We start from the raw sequence: 14100 nt of genomic DNA, 5'->3' as shown, positions 1-14100 counted from the left end.
GTGATGCGTTGTGCCAGATGCTGTATGATTTTTAATTGTATTTTTGTTGCTTCTTTCATTTCTTACAATGTAAGAAATAAAAAGAAATAAAAATAGACTGCCTCCAAGTCGGTCCCGACTGATGGCTACCATATGAATAGGGTGTTCATGGTAAGCGGTATTCAGAGGGGGTTTACCATTGCCTCCCTCTGAGACTAGTCCTCCCCAGCTTGCTAGGGCCTGCTCAGCTTGCCACAGCTGCACAAGCCAGCCCCTTCCTTGTCTACAACTGCCAGCTGGGGGCAACTGGGCTCCTTGGGACTATGCAGCATGCCCACTGCTGCACAGGTGGCAGGGCACATAACCCCTGAGCCACTCCCTGTGGGGGTGATCTTTAGGTGGTCCTTGACACCCAGGAGACACGAGCGGGGATTTGAACTCACAGACTCTGGACTCTCAGCCAGGCTCTCCTCCCCACTGTGCTATACCAGCTGTTGAAATAAGACACCATTAAAATACAAAATACAATTAAAAATCAATATGAATCTTTAATGTGATGGATGTGCCATCTCCCATCTTCACCCACAAACCCACAGACAAATCACAGACCACTTGAATGAAGCTCAACAACCACAGTTTGGGCACCCTGACCTAGCTTTATATTTTGCTCTATTGTGTACCTGTTCACAGCCTCCTCAGTGCAAGGGGTGTGCAACCTTTGTCTGATGGATCTGGAGGACATAGAAAGAACTATGTGGGCTGCTCTCACCGGCTGTGATGAATCCCAAACCATTGTTACAATGGGGTCGGGCAGGGAGTAAATGTGACACATTCTTACAGTAGGGCCCCGCTTATATGGCGGGTTCTGTTCCGGAGCCCCGCTGTAAAGCGGAAATCACCGTAAAGCGGAACCCCATTGACTTTAATGGGGTGCGTCACGCGAAAATGCCGCAAAAGCGGCTTTAAAAGAGGGGAGGAAAGCCACCGCATTAGCAGAGCGCTGGGAAGCAGAGCGCCGGGAAGCGGGGCCCTACTCTATTTAACTTTAGGATAGCTTGGTGTATTGTATTAGGTACAACAGAGACTGTGTCTTCTCTGGAATCATTTTGGAATTGATTGTTGTCAGAGAAGGTTGTGGGACAGGATTATCTTCAGATGGAAAGACCGAATATAAATTGATAGAAATAAATAAGTTGTTATTTATGTATAAATATTTTTTGTTAAAAACATCAAAGAGGTTTACAAGAAGTTAAAAACAACCACCACCACCATACAATAAAAACATTAGAATACAATAAAAACAAAAGTCAACTATTGCAAAAAGACACCTTCCTAATTGCTTGCATAAGCCTGGAGGAACAGAAAGGTTTTCATTAGAAGGTGCCTCCTGAATGTTGCAGAACATTCCAGAGAATTGGGCCGATGACACTGACGGCTCAATTTCATGTTGATGTTAAATGAGCCTAGCCAACTTGCGCGACAACCAAAGCTGCTCCGGCAGATGATCTCGGTGATTGAGCTGGGATATAAGGGTACATGTGGTCCCTGAGATACTCTGGACCTAAGTTGTTCAGGGCTTTGTAAATTAATACAAAGACCTTGAACCTGGCTCGGTAATGGATGTGCAGCCAGTGCAGATGTTTTAAAAGCGGTGTTGTATGTTGTCAACCATGTGTTCCCATCAACAGTCTGGCTACTGTATTTTGTACCAGCTGGAGCTTCTGTTTGTACCAGCTGCAGCTGCCAAGGGCAGCCCCACATAGAGCGCATACCGGATATGTCTGCAGTCTTCCATTTGTTCAGACCCAATGCTGTCTTTCAAATCTGACAATCTCTCTAGAAATGCTAAATAACATAAGAAGAGCTTTACTGGATCTGACAAAAGCAGCCTTTCCCAACTAGTGGGCCACCAGATGTTGTTGGACCACAACTCCCATCAGCCTCAGCCAGCATTGCCAGTGGTCAGGAAAATGGGAATTGTGGTCCAACAACATCTGGTGGCCCACTAGTTGGGAAAGACTGGACTAAAGGACCATCAAGTTCAGTATTCTGTTTCCCTTAGTGATGAGTTGGATGCCTTTGAGAAGCCTGCAAGCAGTGCATTAAGGCAATAGCCTCCCCACCAGTTGTTCCCTGACACAGAAACTGGTATTCAGTTGCATGCAGCCGTTATATATGCAGGTTCCATATAGCCATCATGACTAGTAACCAGTTTGATGACCTTATTGTCCATGAATCTGTCTTAACTCCCTTTTAAAGCCGTCTAAAGCAGTGGCTGTCACCACATCTAGTGGCAGTGAGTTCCATAAGCTTGATTATGCCTTGCATAAAGAAGCTTGCTTTCTTTTGTCCAAGATGGATAAAGCAATATTAGAAGAATTCCAGTTTACAGAGGAACTAATTACATGTTCAGTTCAGAGGATAAATGCATGTTTGAATGCCCTCTCATGGGGAGCAATTTGGAACAGGAAAATAACTGGTAGAAAAAAATTACTCACCCCTCCCTTTCTTTCCTTCCCTGCACCTCTGTTACTTCTGTCCTGTAAATGCAGAAGTTCCCAGGTTCAGTTTTTGGGCATCTCCGGGGGAAAAAAAAAGATTGCATAGGATGTGATATTAAAGACCATTGGCCAAAGTCACATCTACACCATATAATTAAAGTCCATTGCTTCCCCCAAAGAATCCTGGGAACTGTAGTATGTTAAGAGTGCTTGGAATTGTAGCTCTCCGAGGAATAAACTATAATTCCCAAGATTCTTTGGGGGAAGCCATGTGCTTTAAATGTGTGGTGTGAATGTGACCCAATACCCTGAGGGAGCCTCTGCTAGTCAGAGTACATGTTGTCTGATCTGGAATGAAAGAATCTCCCAGACGGGAACAAGAAAGGTCAGGATGACAACAGAGAAGTATGTTAACAGGAGCAACAATCAAGAATGATAAGCACACAGTGAATCTGTTGCTGATGGCTGAGCTAGATTTCCAGAGAGAAAGTCTTGCTGAACATCTGCACAATGGTGGTGAAGGTGTTTTGTTTTTAAGATATTTAGAGTGTTTTTAGTGTTTTTGTTTGCTGCCCTGGGTTCCTTCTAGGAGGAAGGGCGGGATACAAATTTAAATAAATATAATAATAAATAAGTCGAGAAGCAGCAGGCAGGTGGGTTCTTCAACCAGTATGATGGTAGTGGTAAGAGTACTGGTCTAGTACTTGGGAGGACAAGTTTCAAATCCCTGCTCAGCCATAAGCTCAGTGGGTGACCTTGGGCCAGTCACTATCTCCAAGCCTGATCTACCACACCAAGTTGTGAAGATAAAATGGGGAGAGGGAGAACCATGTACCCCTTGAGCTCCTTAAAGGAAAGATGGGATATTAATGTAATGAAAAAAATAAGACATTTTCCCATCTGTTGTTTTGCCCTACAACCTCTTCCCTCCCCCCCCCCATTATTTCTCTCTGCAGTGTGGCAAACATTAACCAGAAATTCTGCATTGAGGAGAGAAGCAGCTTTGGGGGTGGGGTGGGGAGGATGGAGGAGGAAGATTCTACTGTGACTGGGATATCCTTCTCCCTCTCGCCCCCTTGCAACTGTTTTGGGCAGGCACCTGGGTCTCTACCAAATAACTAGTTCTGCCATGAGGCAAAAATTGGAAGGTGACCTGGGAGCATCTATAGGAAGCCAGGATCAGCAGGGGCCAGCCAGTTATTAGAGATGGTGGATGAGGAGCTGTACGGAAGGCAACTACACTCCTCAATTAGGGGACAAGTAACACTGAAGATCCTCCTTCCAACCTCCTCAGCATCTTACAGTATGACCGTTCTCATGTTACATTCAGTGAGTATACAATCTGTGTCCAAAAATCATCGAGCTGTACTCTTGTGCAGTAATTGACGTATACCATCCCATCAGTGTACTGTCTGTGGAGCTGTGTGTGCAAATAGTTGAGCCGCACAAATCAGCCAGTGTACACTCTTTCACATAAAAGACTTCTGCATGTGTAGAGGCAGCTTGTACCTGTGTTCAGTGTAATGTGCGAACAAGCTTAATGGCTTGAGGAGAGAATGGGTGCCTTCATGTTGGGAGTAGGGCACAGAGAGGCTGCTTACTCACTTGCCATATAATAGTTTTCCCCTAGATTCCTGGTAGGGTTGTTAGTTGATGGGGGGGAGTAGCCCCATCAGTTTATTGCAGCGCACACATAAAAAACACTACACATGAATCTTCTGCACCTTAAAAACCTGCTGTGAAAGAAGTCAAGAGTGCCCAACATCTGCAAGTTGTGAACTATTGGAACAACAAATGTAGTGGAAAATTGACAGTTTAAAAACAAGTTTAATAATGAAAAAATAAAACGTGATGGTAGAAAGAGCACTAACACAGAGAATACTAGGTAACAACATGAACAGAAGTATGCAATATGGGTAAAAATGTGCAATATAATATAGAACATAGAATAGTAGAGGTGGAAGGGGCATATAAAGCCATCGAGTCCAACTCCCTGCTCAGTGCAGGAATAAAATGTTCATGATCATAACAAACTGAACAAAAACCATACATGGATCAGACTGAAATGAACCTATGTATTTGTTGATGTTATGTGCCTTCAAGTCGATTACGACTTGTGGCGACCCTATGAATCAGTGACCTCCAAGAGCATCTGTCATGAACCACCCTGTTCAGATCTTGTAAGTTCAGGTCTGTGGCTTCCTTTACGGAATCAATCCATCTCTTGTTTGGCCTTCCTCTTTTTCTACTCCCTTCTGTTTTTCCCAGCATTATTGTCTTTTCTAGTGAATCATGTCTTCTCATGATGTGTCCAAAGTAGGATAACCTCAATTTCATCATTTTAGCTTCTAGTGACAGTTCTGGTTTAATTTGTTCTAACACCCAATTATTGGTCTTTTTTTGCAGTCCATGGTATGTGCAAAGCTCTCCTCCAGCACCACATTTCAAAGGAGTTGATTTTTCTCTTATCTGCCTTTTTCACTGTCCAACTTTCACATCCATACATACAGATAGGGAATACCATGGTCTGAATGATCCTCACTTTAGTGTTCAGTGACATCTTTGCCTTTGACAATCTTATTTAGTTCTCTCATGGCTGTCCTCCTCAGTCCTCGCCTTATTCTGATTTCTTGACTATTGTCTTCAATTTGGTTAATGACTGTGCCAAAGTATTGATGATCCTTGACAAGTTCAATGTCCTCATTGTCAACTTTAAAGTTACATAAATCTTCTGTTGTCATTACTTTAGTCTTCTTGACGTTCAGCTGTAGTCCTGCTTTTGTGCTTTCCTCTTTCACTTTCATCAGCATTTGTTTCCAATCATTACTGGTTTCTGCTAGTAGTATGGTATAGTTTGCATATCTTAAATTATTGATATTGAACCTACATATGGTACTCAAATAGTTCTGAAAGTTTTGAACTATTGGACGAGACTAAGGGGGCAGCAGGCAGTTTTGGCACTCAAAATATGTGATGGTAGTACATATACTCCACAAAGTGTATAACATAACTGATGTTATTTGAAAGTAGACAGTCTGGATGGTTTCCTCCCAGACACGTTTCAGCTTTAAGCTATGTTATATACCTTGTTCAGTATTTGTTCAGTTTCCATTACATTTGTTGTTCCAATAGTTCAAAACTTTCAGATTTTGGGCACCCCTGACTTCTTTGGCAGTTTTGTTTATATCTGTCAGGGTGCATTTCTCTTCTTTGTTCACCACTTTTAAAAACGTAACCAATGTATTTATGGCTGTTAGCCCTTAAGGAGGCACAAGACTCCCTTTGTTGTTTTGGCCTGCCCTTGTGACTCAAATTTCAGCTTTGATATGCAAGACTGACCAGGCAGCCAGTGAAAGGCACAGAGATAAGGCCACAGAGATAAATGCGATCACCTGCTAATTGCTGCAGATCAAACAGGTGTTAAAAGGCTGGCTACAGGGGCCAGTTCAAAAGCTGGCAAGCCTTATCCCCTCTTCTCAAGAGCCTTGTAATCTCCTTCTGCTGCCCAGGGGCATAGACAGGCATTGCTGTGTAAAGGGAAGGAAGTACAAATATTTAAAAGCAGAAAGCTAGCATCCCTGTTTGACTTGGGAGCATTTTAATGCACTATCTTTACAAGACACAAAGGGAGAGAGCAAATGGAACAACTACAAAAGTAAATAAATCTTGGCCCAGCTCGATCTGCAGGGCAACCAGTGAGATCCCCTCTTGTCTGTACACGAGTTTGCCATTGTGAGGAGCAGAGAATGTGTTGTTAAGAAAGTCTTGTAGATTGGCCACTGCAGGAAGGAGACTGGAAAATCCATTCTGAATGGCAGCCCTGTAGATGGCATGCCGTCCTTTTTTCCCCAGAGTTGGGAACAAGTCCTTTTTCAGCACGTAAAAACATAGGGGAAAGGCCATCGTTCAGTGGTAGAGCATCTGCTTTGCAGGCAATAGGTCGCAGGTTCAATCCCCAGCATCTCCATATAGGCCTGGGAGAGACTTCTGCCTGAAAGAAACCCTGGAATGCTGCTGCCAATCAATGTAGACAGTACTGTGCTAGATGGAGCAGTGGTCTGACTTGGTATAATGCAGCTTCCTACAAAAAAAAATATATGATCCCATGATAAGAACATAGCTGAGTTTATATAGGAAGTTCCGTACTGGGCAGCTTCCTGTGTTCCTTTGAATTGGACCCATAAATAGAGATAGTGCAGGTTATGAAGCACCAGTGTCATAGGCTTGTGACACCCAGTCTTAGCAGTCTTACTCTGAACCAGCTGCAGTTTCCAAACCATCTCCAGAGTCAACCCCATGTATAACACATACATTAGTCTAACCTAGAGGTAACTGACTTCAGTGATTTTATGCTATGGTAACCCCTGTCCAGATAGGAGTGCAGTTGACGAACTAGCCTAAGTTGGTAAAAGTCATCCTGTGTCATGGAGGAAACCTGCACCTCTAATAACAGATGCCCTCAAATTGTGAATCTGTTCTTCAGAGGGAAGGCAACCCTGTCCAAAACAGGGTGAATATCACTCACCAAGGCAGACAAACCACCTAGGAATGTAGAAAGCTGCCTTAGACTGAGTAAGACCATTGTCTATCTAGCTCAGTATTGTCTTCACTGACAGGCAGTGGCTCTCCAGGATTTCAGAAAGGGCTGTCTCCCAGCTCTGCCTGGAGATGCCAGTGATTGAATCTGGGACCTTCTGCATGCAAAGCAGGTGTTCTACCACTGAGCTATGGCCCATCCTACCAACAGCATCTCCATCTTACCTGGCTTGAGCTGCCGTTTTTGGCGCTTTACCCAGTCCTGCTCTGCAAGTCTTTTCCTGCTCTGTGCTGTGTCACAAACAGTGCCTTGGCAACACAGGGATGCACTCTTGCTTGAACTCGTCATTTGGTTGTGCGCAGTGTGTGGATTTAAGCACACATCCCACTAATACTGTCAATGGAATGCATGCTTGAACACACATTCCAAGGTCCGTCCAGCCCCCATGTTTTTCTGTGTGGCACTGGGACATTTGCATTGCCTTGGCACAGCAAAATAGGGAGCATTAGCCTGGTTGTCAGTGGGGCAGTCAGGGCAGGAAAGTTGATTCTCATTCAGCAGAAAGAGAGTGAGCCCTCCCCCCTCCCAAACGCAGCAGGGCTGGTTTACCATACCACTTTTTGCAGTATGTAGGAACATAGGAAATTGCCTTATACGGAGTCAGACCATTGATCCATCTTGCTCAATACTGTCTACAGAAGCCTTGGCCAGCCTGGTGCCCTCCAGATGTTTTGGACCACAACTCTCATCAGCTCTAGCCAACATGCGTGGCTCTCCAGGGTTTTAGGCAGGAATCTCTCCCAGCCCTACCTAGAGATGCTGGGGATGGACCTTCTGTTTGTAAATCAGGTACTCTACCACTGAGCTACAGTCCTTTCCAAATGAAGTAACTCATCTTAAGACCATGAAGTCCAGAGTTCTAAAATTAGCTAGCTGATCCCACTGCCAATTCCTGAAGCCATGGGGATGCATTCTCTCTCCTCTACTGCCCTTGCAAACATTTTCATACCCTTCAGTTCCCCTCCCCACAAAATCACAGAAAGTGGAGGTGCATTTTCTTTGTGAAACTCAGCCCTGTCCGTCTAGCTCAGTCAACGTCCGGATTTGTCATATGCAGCCTGTTGACTGTGGTCTTTAAGCTTTTAAATTTTACCTATTACCAGTCCCCCAATGGATTAATTCAAACTGGGCTGGTTGTAGCAATGCCCTCCCAAGTTGTCCCAGTTTAAAACAAATCCATTTAAAAGCCAAACCAGACCTCCAAACTGCCTACATGAGCGGTCCCCAGTCCCCAGTACCCCATTTCATCCTCTCGAATTGGAAGGGGGGGGGAGAAATGACAAATTGCCAGATAATTTGAACACCCTTTTTGTCAGCAGTAGTGAGTGCTGAGCCTTGAACCTTTCTTAGCAGAAGCACAAAGGCCTCACTTTTTGCAAACAGCTTAAATGTGCAACTTGCTGAAGATTGAGAGGGGAGGGGTGGCTAAGGGTAGGTGGGAGTGAATGTCATTATAAATGGAATTTAATATCAAAATAAATAGCAAAGCAAGAGGGGAAAAGACCTCTAGGACTGGAGGGGGAACCATGAGTCTTCAGAGTTTTCTGACTCTGCATTCTGTGGTTCCAGCTGCCTAGTTTAGGAGGCAAAGGCGGTATGTGGGACATAGGCTTTTTTAATGGCCAGCTTGCCTAGTTGCACATGAACTTCATCAGGGCCCATTCAAAGCTGGGAAAGGGGCTTGTCATTAAAGGCTGCATCTGGCTGTGGATATTTTGCTGGGCCAGCTCCCCCAATAGCTCCGTCCAGCTTGCGAATGAAAGGTCTGTCCACCCCACCCCAATATATGTGTATATCTAGAGGTGGTTTGAGCTTAGTGGGTTTTATGCCGTGACCAGCTGTTCTCGCCTTGCATTCTTCCTATGTGTATAATGCTGATTCTGTGTTCACTTTGCAAGCCAGCCTTCTACACAGGTTAGCTCTGGAAACCACTTCCCCAGTGAATTCCCCAAGCTAGCTTTTGAATCTATTTTCAGCATGCAGGGGACAGCCAAAATGCCAGACACTAGACAAAAGTTCAGCTTGGTCCCTTCCGCTGGAAAATCATTGGCTCAGCCTTCCATGGATGGTTGTGGTGAGATTCTGCAAACTGCATGTGTGTGTGTTTCTAATTAAGATTTGGGTGATGGGGGATCCTTAATGAGGCGTATACTACATGTTATGTTAAGCATGCTTTTTTTAAAAGTGTGCGTAGCGCCAGCTTCTGTGTTTTTCTGGGAGAAGCTGCCATGCGGAGCCATGAGCCAGATTGGGACCACAAGGTGGAGTGAGGGGGGGGTGGGGAGGAATTTAACCCCATCCTCCCCATGCTGGTTTCCTGCCAAAAAGTTGTCTCCAGAGATGCTCTTTACCCCAGACGTGTGGGTTGGCAGCAAATAGCACCTCTAGGAGGGAGAGGTTAAAAGCAATACTTAATGCTGGCTACTTTCTTTGACCAGAGAATGCAGCCCCTGCATAGCCTTGTTCTGGATCAGGACTGTGGCGCATGGGAAGGAGGGGTAGGGTGGACTACAGTGGTGCCCTGGTGCCCATTGGGACTGGTAGGGTGGAAAGCAAGGATGTCAAGGTTAGGTGCAGCCAGAGGCTATGGCTGGCAGTGTCAGAGCCAATGACAGGCAGCGCCAACTCATTCTAATTTTGTTCCCTGCTGAGTTCTACAAGGGCAACACTGAAACTAAAGAGAAGGAAGCTGACAAGCCAGGGCCACCCCCTTGAGTGGTTGTAAGTAAGAAGATAGGTGGGCGAGTGCTGACTGAATGCAGACAGAGGGTTGGTGGGGTAGTGACCGCTTTGCCCAAATGGACCAGCCTCCACTGGTGAGCCAGATGCAGAAGAGGACAGACAGGGCTCCTGCGCCTTCAACAGTTGTGTGGGAGAGGGGATTTCAGCAAGTGTAGCTTGCATGACAAGCCAAACCTGCTGGAATTCCTTCTTTTATCCCACTATTAAAGGCACAGGGGCCCTGCTCCTTTGGGGTGGGGGGTGTTTTTCACCTGGCCCACCCAAAGGAGGAGTGTAACGTTTTCCTTCCCTGGCTGATTTTGTACTGCCTCTGCCCGCTCTGTGGTTCTGTCTGCAGTACACCAGACCTCTGAGGGTTAAATAGCATGTGTGTGTGTGTGTGTGTGTGTGTGTGTGTGTGTGTGTGAGTGAGTGTGAGTGTGAGTGAGTGTGAGTGTGAGTGAGTGTGAGTGTGAGTGAGTGTGAGTGAGTGTGAGTGAGTGTGAGTGAGTGTGAGTGAGTGAGTGTGAGTGAGTGTGAGTGAGTGTGAGTGAGTGTGAGTGAGTGAGTGTGAGTGAGTGTGAGTGAGTGAGTGTGAGTGTGAGTGAGTGAGTGAGAGTGAGTGAGTGTGAGTGAGTGAGTGAGTGTGTGAGTGTGAGTGAGTGAGTGTGAGTGAGTGAGTGTGAGTGAGTGAGTGTGAGTGAGTGAGTGAGTGTGAGTGAGTGAGAGAGAGAGTGTGTGAGAGAGAGAGTGTGTGAGAGAGAGAGTGTGTGAGAGAGAGAGTGTGTGAGAGAGAGAGTGTGTGAGAGAGAGAGTGTGTGAGAGAGAGAGAGTGTGAGAGTTGGCAGGAAACCTAAGTTAGGAGGGTAGACTTTAAGATTCTTTGTCCACCTTGCAAAGCCCTTTGGAAGCTGCTTCACACTGCTCCATTGAATGGAAATCTCTTTTCCCTCCTTCAGCAAGGCTCACCTCAGCTGATGGGCAGCTGGGAGCATACCTTGCTGCAGCAAAGGAATGATCAGGAGCCCACTTTAAGCTCTGGATTCTTCTTTTGAAGCTCCACCTTCACCTGCTCCACGCCTGATTCACATACAATGTCTGGTGTAGATAGGGTGGGTGGGTGGGTGTGGCTTCCCCAAAACTGCCTGGGGGGGGGCAAATGGGGAGGTCCCAGGGTGGCAAGTCTGGCCTATAGGCCAGCGGTTCTCCACCCCGATATACAGCCACCCTAGTAATAGTCCTCTTGCACTATTGTTTGCCAGCAACTGGTGTTCCGAGGCCTGGTGTCTCTGATCCAGGAAGCAGCATCTAGCCCACCATGTTCACCTACATCAAGCCCTCTCCCTGCTTCTAAAAACAGTAGCTAAAGGGGGGATCCCAAGAGGCTGTCTGGTTTGTTCATTGCCTTGTGTTCCCTTGGGAAATGAGTAAGGACACTGCAATTCTGTTTGCTTGAAGTACAACAGTGCAGCTCCACAAGTTTCCATACCATTGTGCTTCTTGTTACGTTGTTCTTTACCAATATACATTGTGTTTCAAGAACTTTGCAATATCCTGTTTGCCATACATTCAACGATCATGATAACTGGGCTGTGTTTTGAAGCTGCTTACAGCTAGAATTATTTCTCTTCTTTATAGTGCTGAACTTTGCTGGGATGTGGGAAATCCTAAAAAGGTAACAGAAATGAGTGTTGCAAAATGAACATTGGCAAAGATGTTTCCCATCCCTAACTTGGAGAGAGACTTGTGGCCCTCCAGATGTTTTTGCACAGCTGGCCAGCATGTCCAGTGGTCAGGGATGGTGGAGTTCAGCAATATCTGGATTTCCACAGGTTTCCTGTGCCTGCTTTGAGTGATGGTGACAGTGTGGTGTAGTGGTTAAGCTGTTGGACTACAACCTGGGAGACCAGGGTTCGAATCCCCACACAGCCATGATGCTTACTGGGTGACCTTAGGCCAATCACTGCCTTTCAGCCTCAGAGGAAGGCAATGGTAAATAAAACAAAGCTTGAAATGTGGTCTCTTTATGTGCAAATTGTAATTGGACTGCCTCAGAGTCGATTCCGACTTATGGTGGCCTCATGAATAGGGTTTTCATGGTAAGCAGTATTCAGAGGGGTTTTTCCATTGCCTTCCTCTGAGGCTGAAAGGCAGTGATTGGCCTAAGGTCACCCAGTGAGCTTCATGGCTGTGTGGGGATTCGAACCCTGGTCTCCCAGGTTGTAGTCCAACACCTTAACCACTACACCACACTGGCTCTCCTTTATGTGCAAATGATTGGCAATTAGGCAGACATGTCCTGTTATAAAGGTGGAAGAATTAGAGAAGACCAATGGTTGGGATCGAAAGAGTTGGAAAACATTTGTCCAGATGAGTATTGTTAGCATTAAGGGGTATATCAATACTGTCTGGGGTTATTTTGAGAGAGAGACCATAGTTCGCGGCTCACAGAGCTTTGCATGCAGAAAGTCCCAGCTTCAATTCCTGGCATGGCATCTCCAATTTTTAAAAAAGGGTCTCTTAGCAAGTCATGTGAAAGACCTCTCCCTGAGACTCTGGAGAGTTGCTGCCAGTTATAGTTGACAATTCTGGGCTAAATGGCAAATACACTCACGCAGCATAAGGTAGCTTCCTGTTAGCCTCGGTGCTTGTAGCCTACAGGCAGAATGCCCGTTAGAGCAGCAAACAGTGTTGGGCACAGACTGTACTGCTGACACCTTGTGGTTGGGCTCATTATCGCACAAACAAGCCTCTTGTCAGAACTAGTTTCTGCCATGGCAGGAAAGCAAGAGGAAAGCAGCGACAGCAGCAAACTAAGTCCTAAAGTTGGTCAGATGCCAAAGAACAAACCTGAACCAGAAACCTTTTCCAGCCTATTGATGTTGAAGAGGTTTCTTTGCAGGTCTGGCTTGTTCTCTTGTCATTCCTTCCCTTGGCCAGAACTTGGTGGTGACAAACAGGCTGGGTCCCTGCTGCGTGCTAGCCTTAAAGCCCTAGGTGAGGCTTGGCCAAGCAGGTGTTTTGGACTGCAGCCCTCATCAGCCACAGACATCATGGCTGGACTGGCTCGGGGTGATGGGAGTTGGTTTAGATTAAGAAACTGGTGTGCGTTTGAATCCTGACACCATCAGTTGAGGGTGTGGGAGAGAGTGAGAGCTCAATACAAGGGGAAAATATGTTACACCATGCAAATTGGTTCACCTCCTTTCTGAGTTTTATTAAGTCCTCTTAACGAAATATTCCATAATGCAGGCGCTGGTAGACTTTAGGCTTGTGGGTTGTTTTTTGTATACAGTAATACCTCAGTTAACAAATCCTCCAGGAACAAAGCTCCTTTTAAGAAGGCTTTTTAAAAGGTGAAACTGACTAGCTTTCCTTTGCTATGGACACTTTCAAGCCTGTGCCTTTGCTTTAAGGTGAAATTGACCAGCCTATAGCACTATATAATATAGTATTGTGTTGTAGGGGCTCTACCCTAGCAAGCTTTGCGCACCAACCCTTCCCTTTCCCCTACTGTGCCAAGGCACCTCCCCATCCCCCCACTCCCTGTCGGCTCTCTCCTTCTTCCCCCCCATGACCTGGAGAAAAGGAAGGCCTCACAGTAGCAAGGCCTCCCATGATGCCGCCCACCACCACTGCCCACTGTCTCTTCCGCTGTCTGTTTGGTCTTGTCCATCCGGCTGGCCACCTTCCTCCCCTCCCCATGGCCCAGGAGGAAAGGGAAGCCTTGCGGTAGCAACACCAAGGCCCTCCCATGAAGTGGCTCCGTAAGTCTGTAAGTTGCCTGCTGCCCCCCTGGTCTCGTCCAGCTTGGCCGCCTGCCTTTCTGCCCTCCCGCAAACCTTGAGTTCAGTGCGGCTTGGTCATGCTGTAGTTTGCAGTACTTCCTGTCTGTGACCAAGCGAACTGCAGCATAATGGTTAGAGGCTTACAAAAATATATATTAGAGAGAGATGTACATACATGTATGTGCACATGGGCATGCACACACTCTCTCTCACACACATAGTATAAGAATAATATATTAGGCCCAATCACTGCCCCTCCCCCAATATTAGCTGGCTTGGAGTAGGCTTATTTTTTCCTCCTTCTTTCTTCCCCACCAAAGGACACTTTGGATGCCTACCCCTGTGGTTCAGACCACACCCCCAGTCCCATGGCCAGCCGGGTGCCGCTGGAATCCGAGCCAGTCCTAGAAAAGCCGGATGCCCGTCTAACTGCTGTAGCGGTCAGCATCGAAGATGGGCACACTGTCATTTTCCTGGGAGACAGCAAAGGTCGACTGCACAAGGTAGGAGCAAG

The 14100-nt window shown here is 46.3% G+C and overlaps 1 protein-coding gene and 1 long non-coding RNA gene across 15 annotated transcripts in view; one reads left to right on the top strand and one right to left on the bottom strand.

Annotated features, from left to right (window-relative positions):
* The window catches only part of PLXNB1 (plexin B1), a 172903-nt gene that overhangs the window by 81670 nt on the left and 77133 nt on the right, over positions 1 to 14100 (top strand). For all 14 annotated transcript variants that reach the window (XM_061618928.1, XM_061618926.1, XM_061618921.1 and 11 more), the window contains one exon: positions 13907 to 14089. In XM_061618928.1, coding sequence (XP_061474912.1) covers positions 13907 to 14089 — 183 coding nt within the window. The remainder of the gene's footprint in view (positions 1 to 13906; positions 14090 to 14100) is intronic.
* Positions 6062 to 7348, bottom strand: LOC133380832 (uncharacterized). Its single transcript, XR_009761556.1, has 2 exons — positions 7242 to 7348; positions 6062 to 6561 (listed from the first exon to the last, which is right to left on the bottom strand). It is a non-coding gene; the product is annotated as an uncharacterized LOC133380832 (long non-coding RNA).

This window comes from Rhineura floridana, chromosome 3, assembly GCF_030035675.1.
Source record: "Rhineura floridana isolate rRhiFlo1 chromosome 3, rRhiFlo1.hap2, whole genome shotgun sequence".
In the NCBI taxonomy this organism is placed as follows: domain Eukaryota; kingdom Metazoa; phylum Chordata; class Lepidosauria; order Squamata; family Rhineuridae; genus Rhineura; species Rhineura floridana.
The sequence above is the reverse complement of the archived record's forward strand: the minus strand, read 5'-3'. Positions and strand labels throughout refer to the sequence as shown.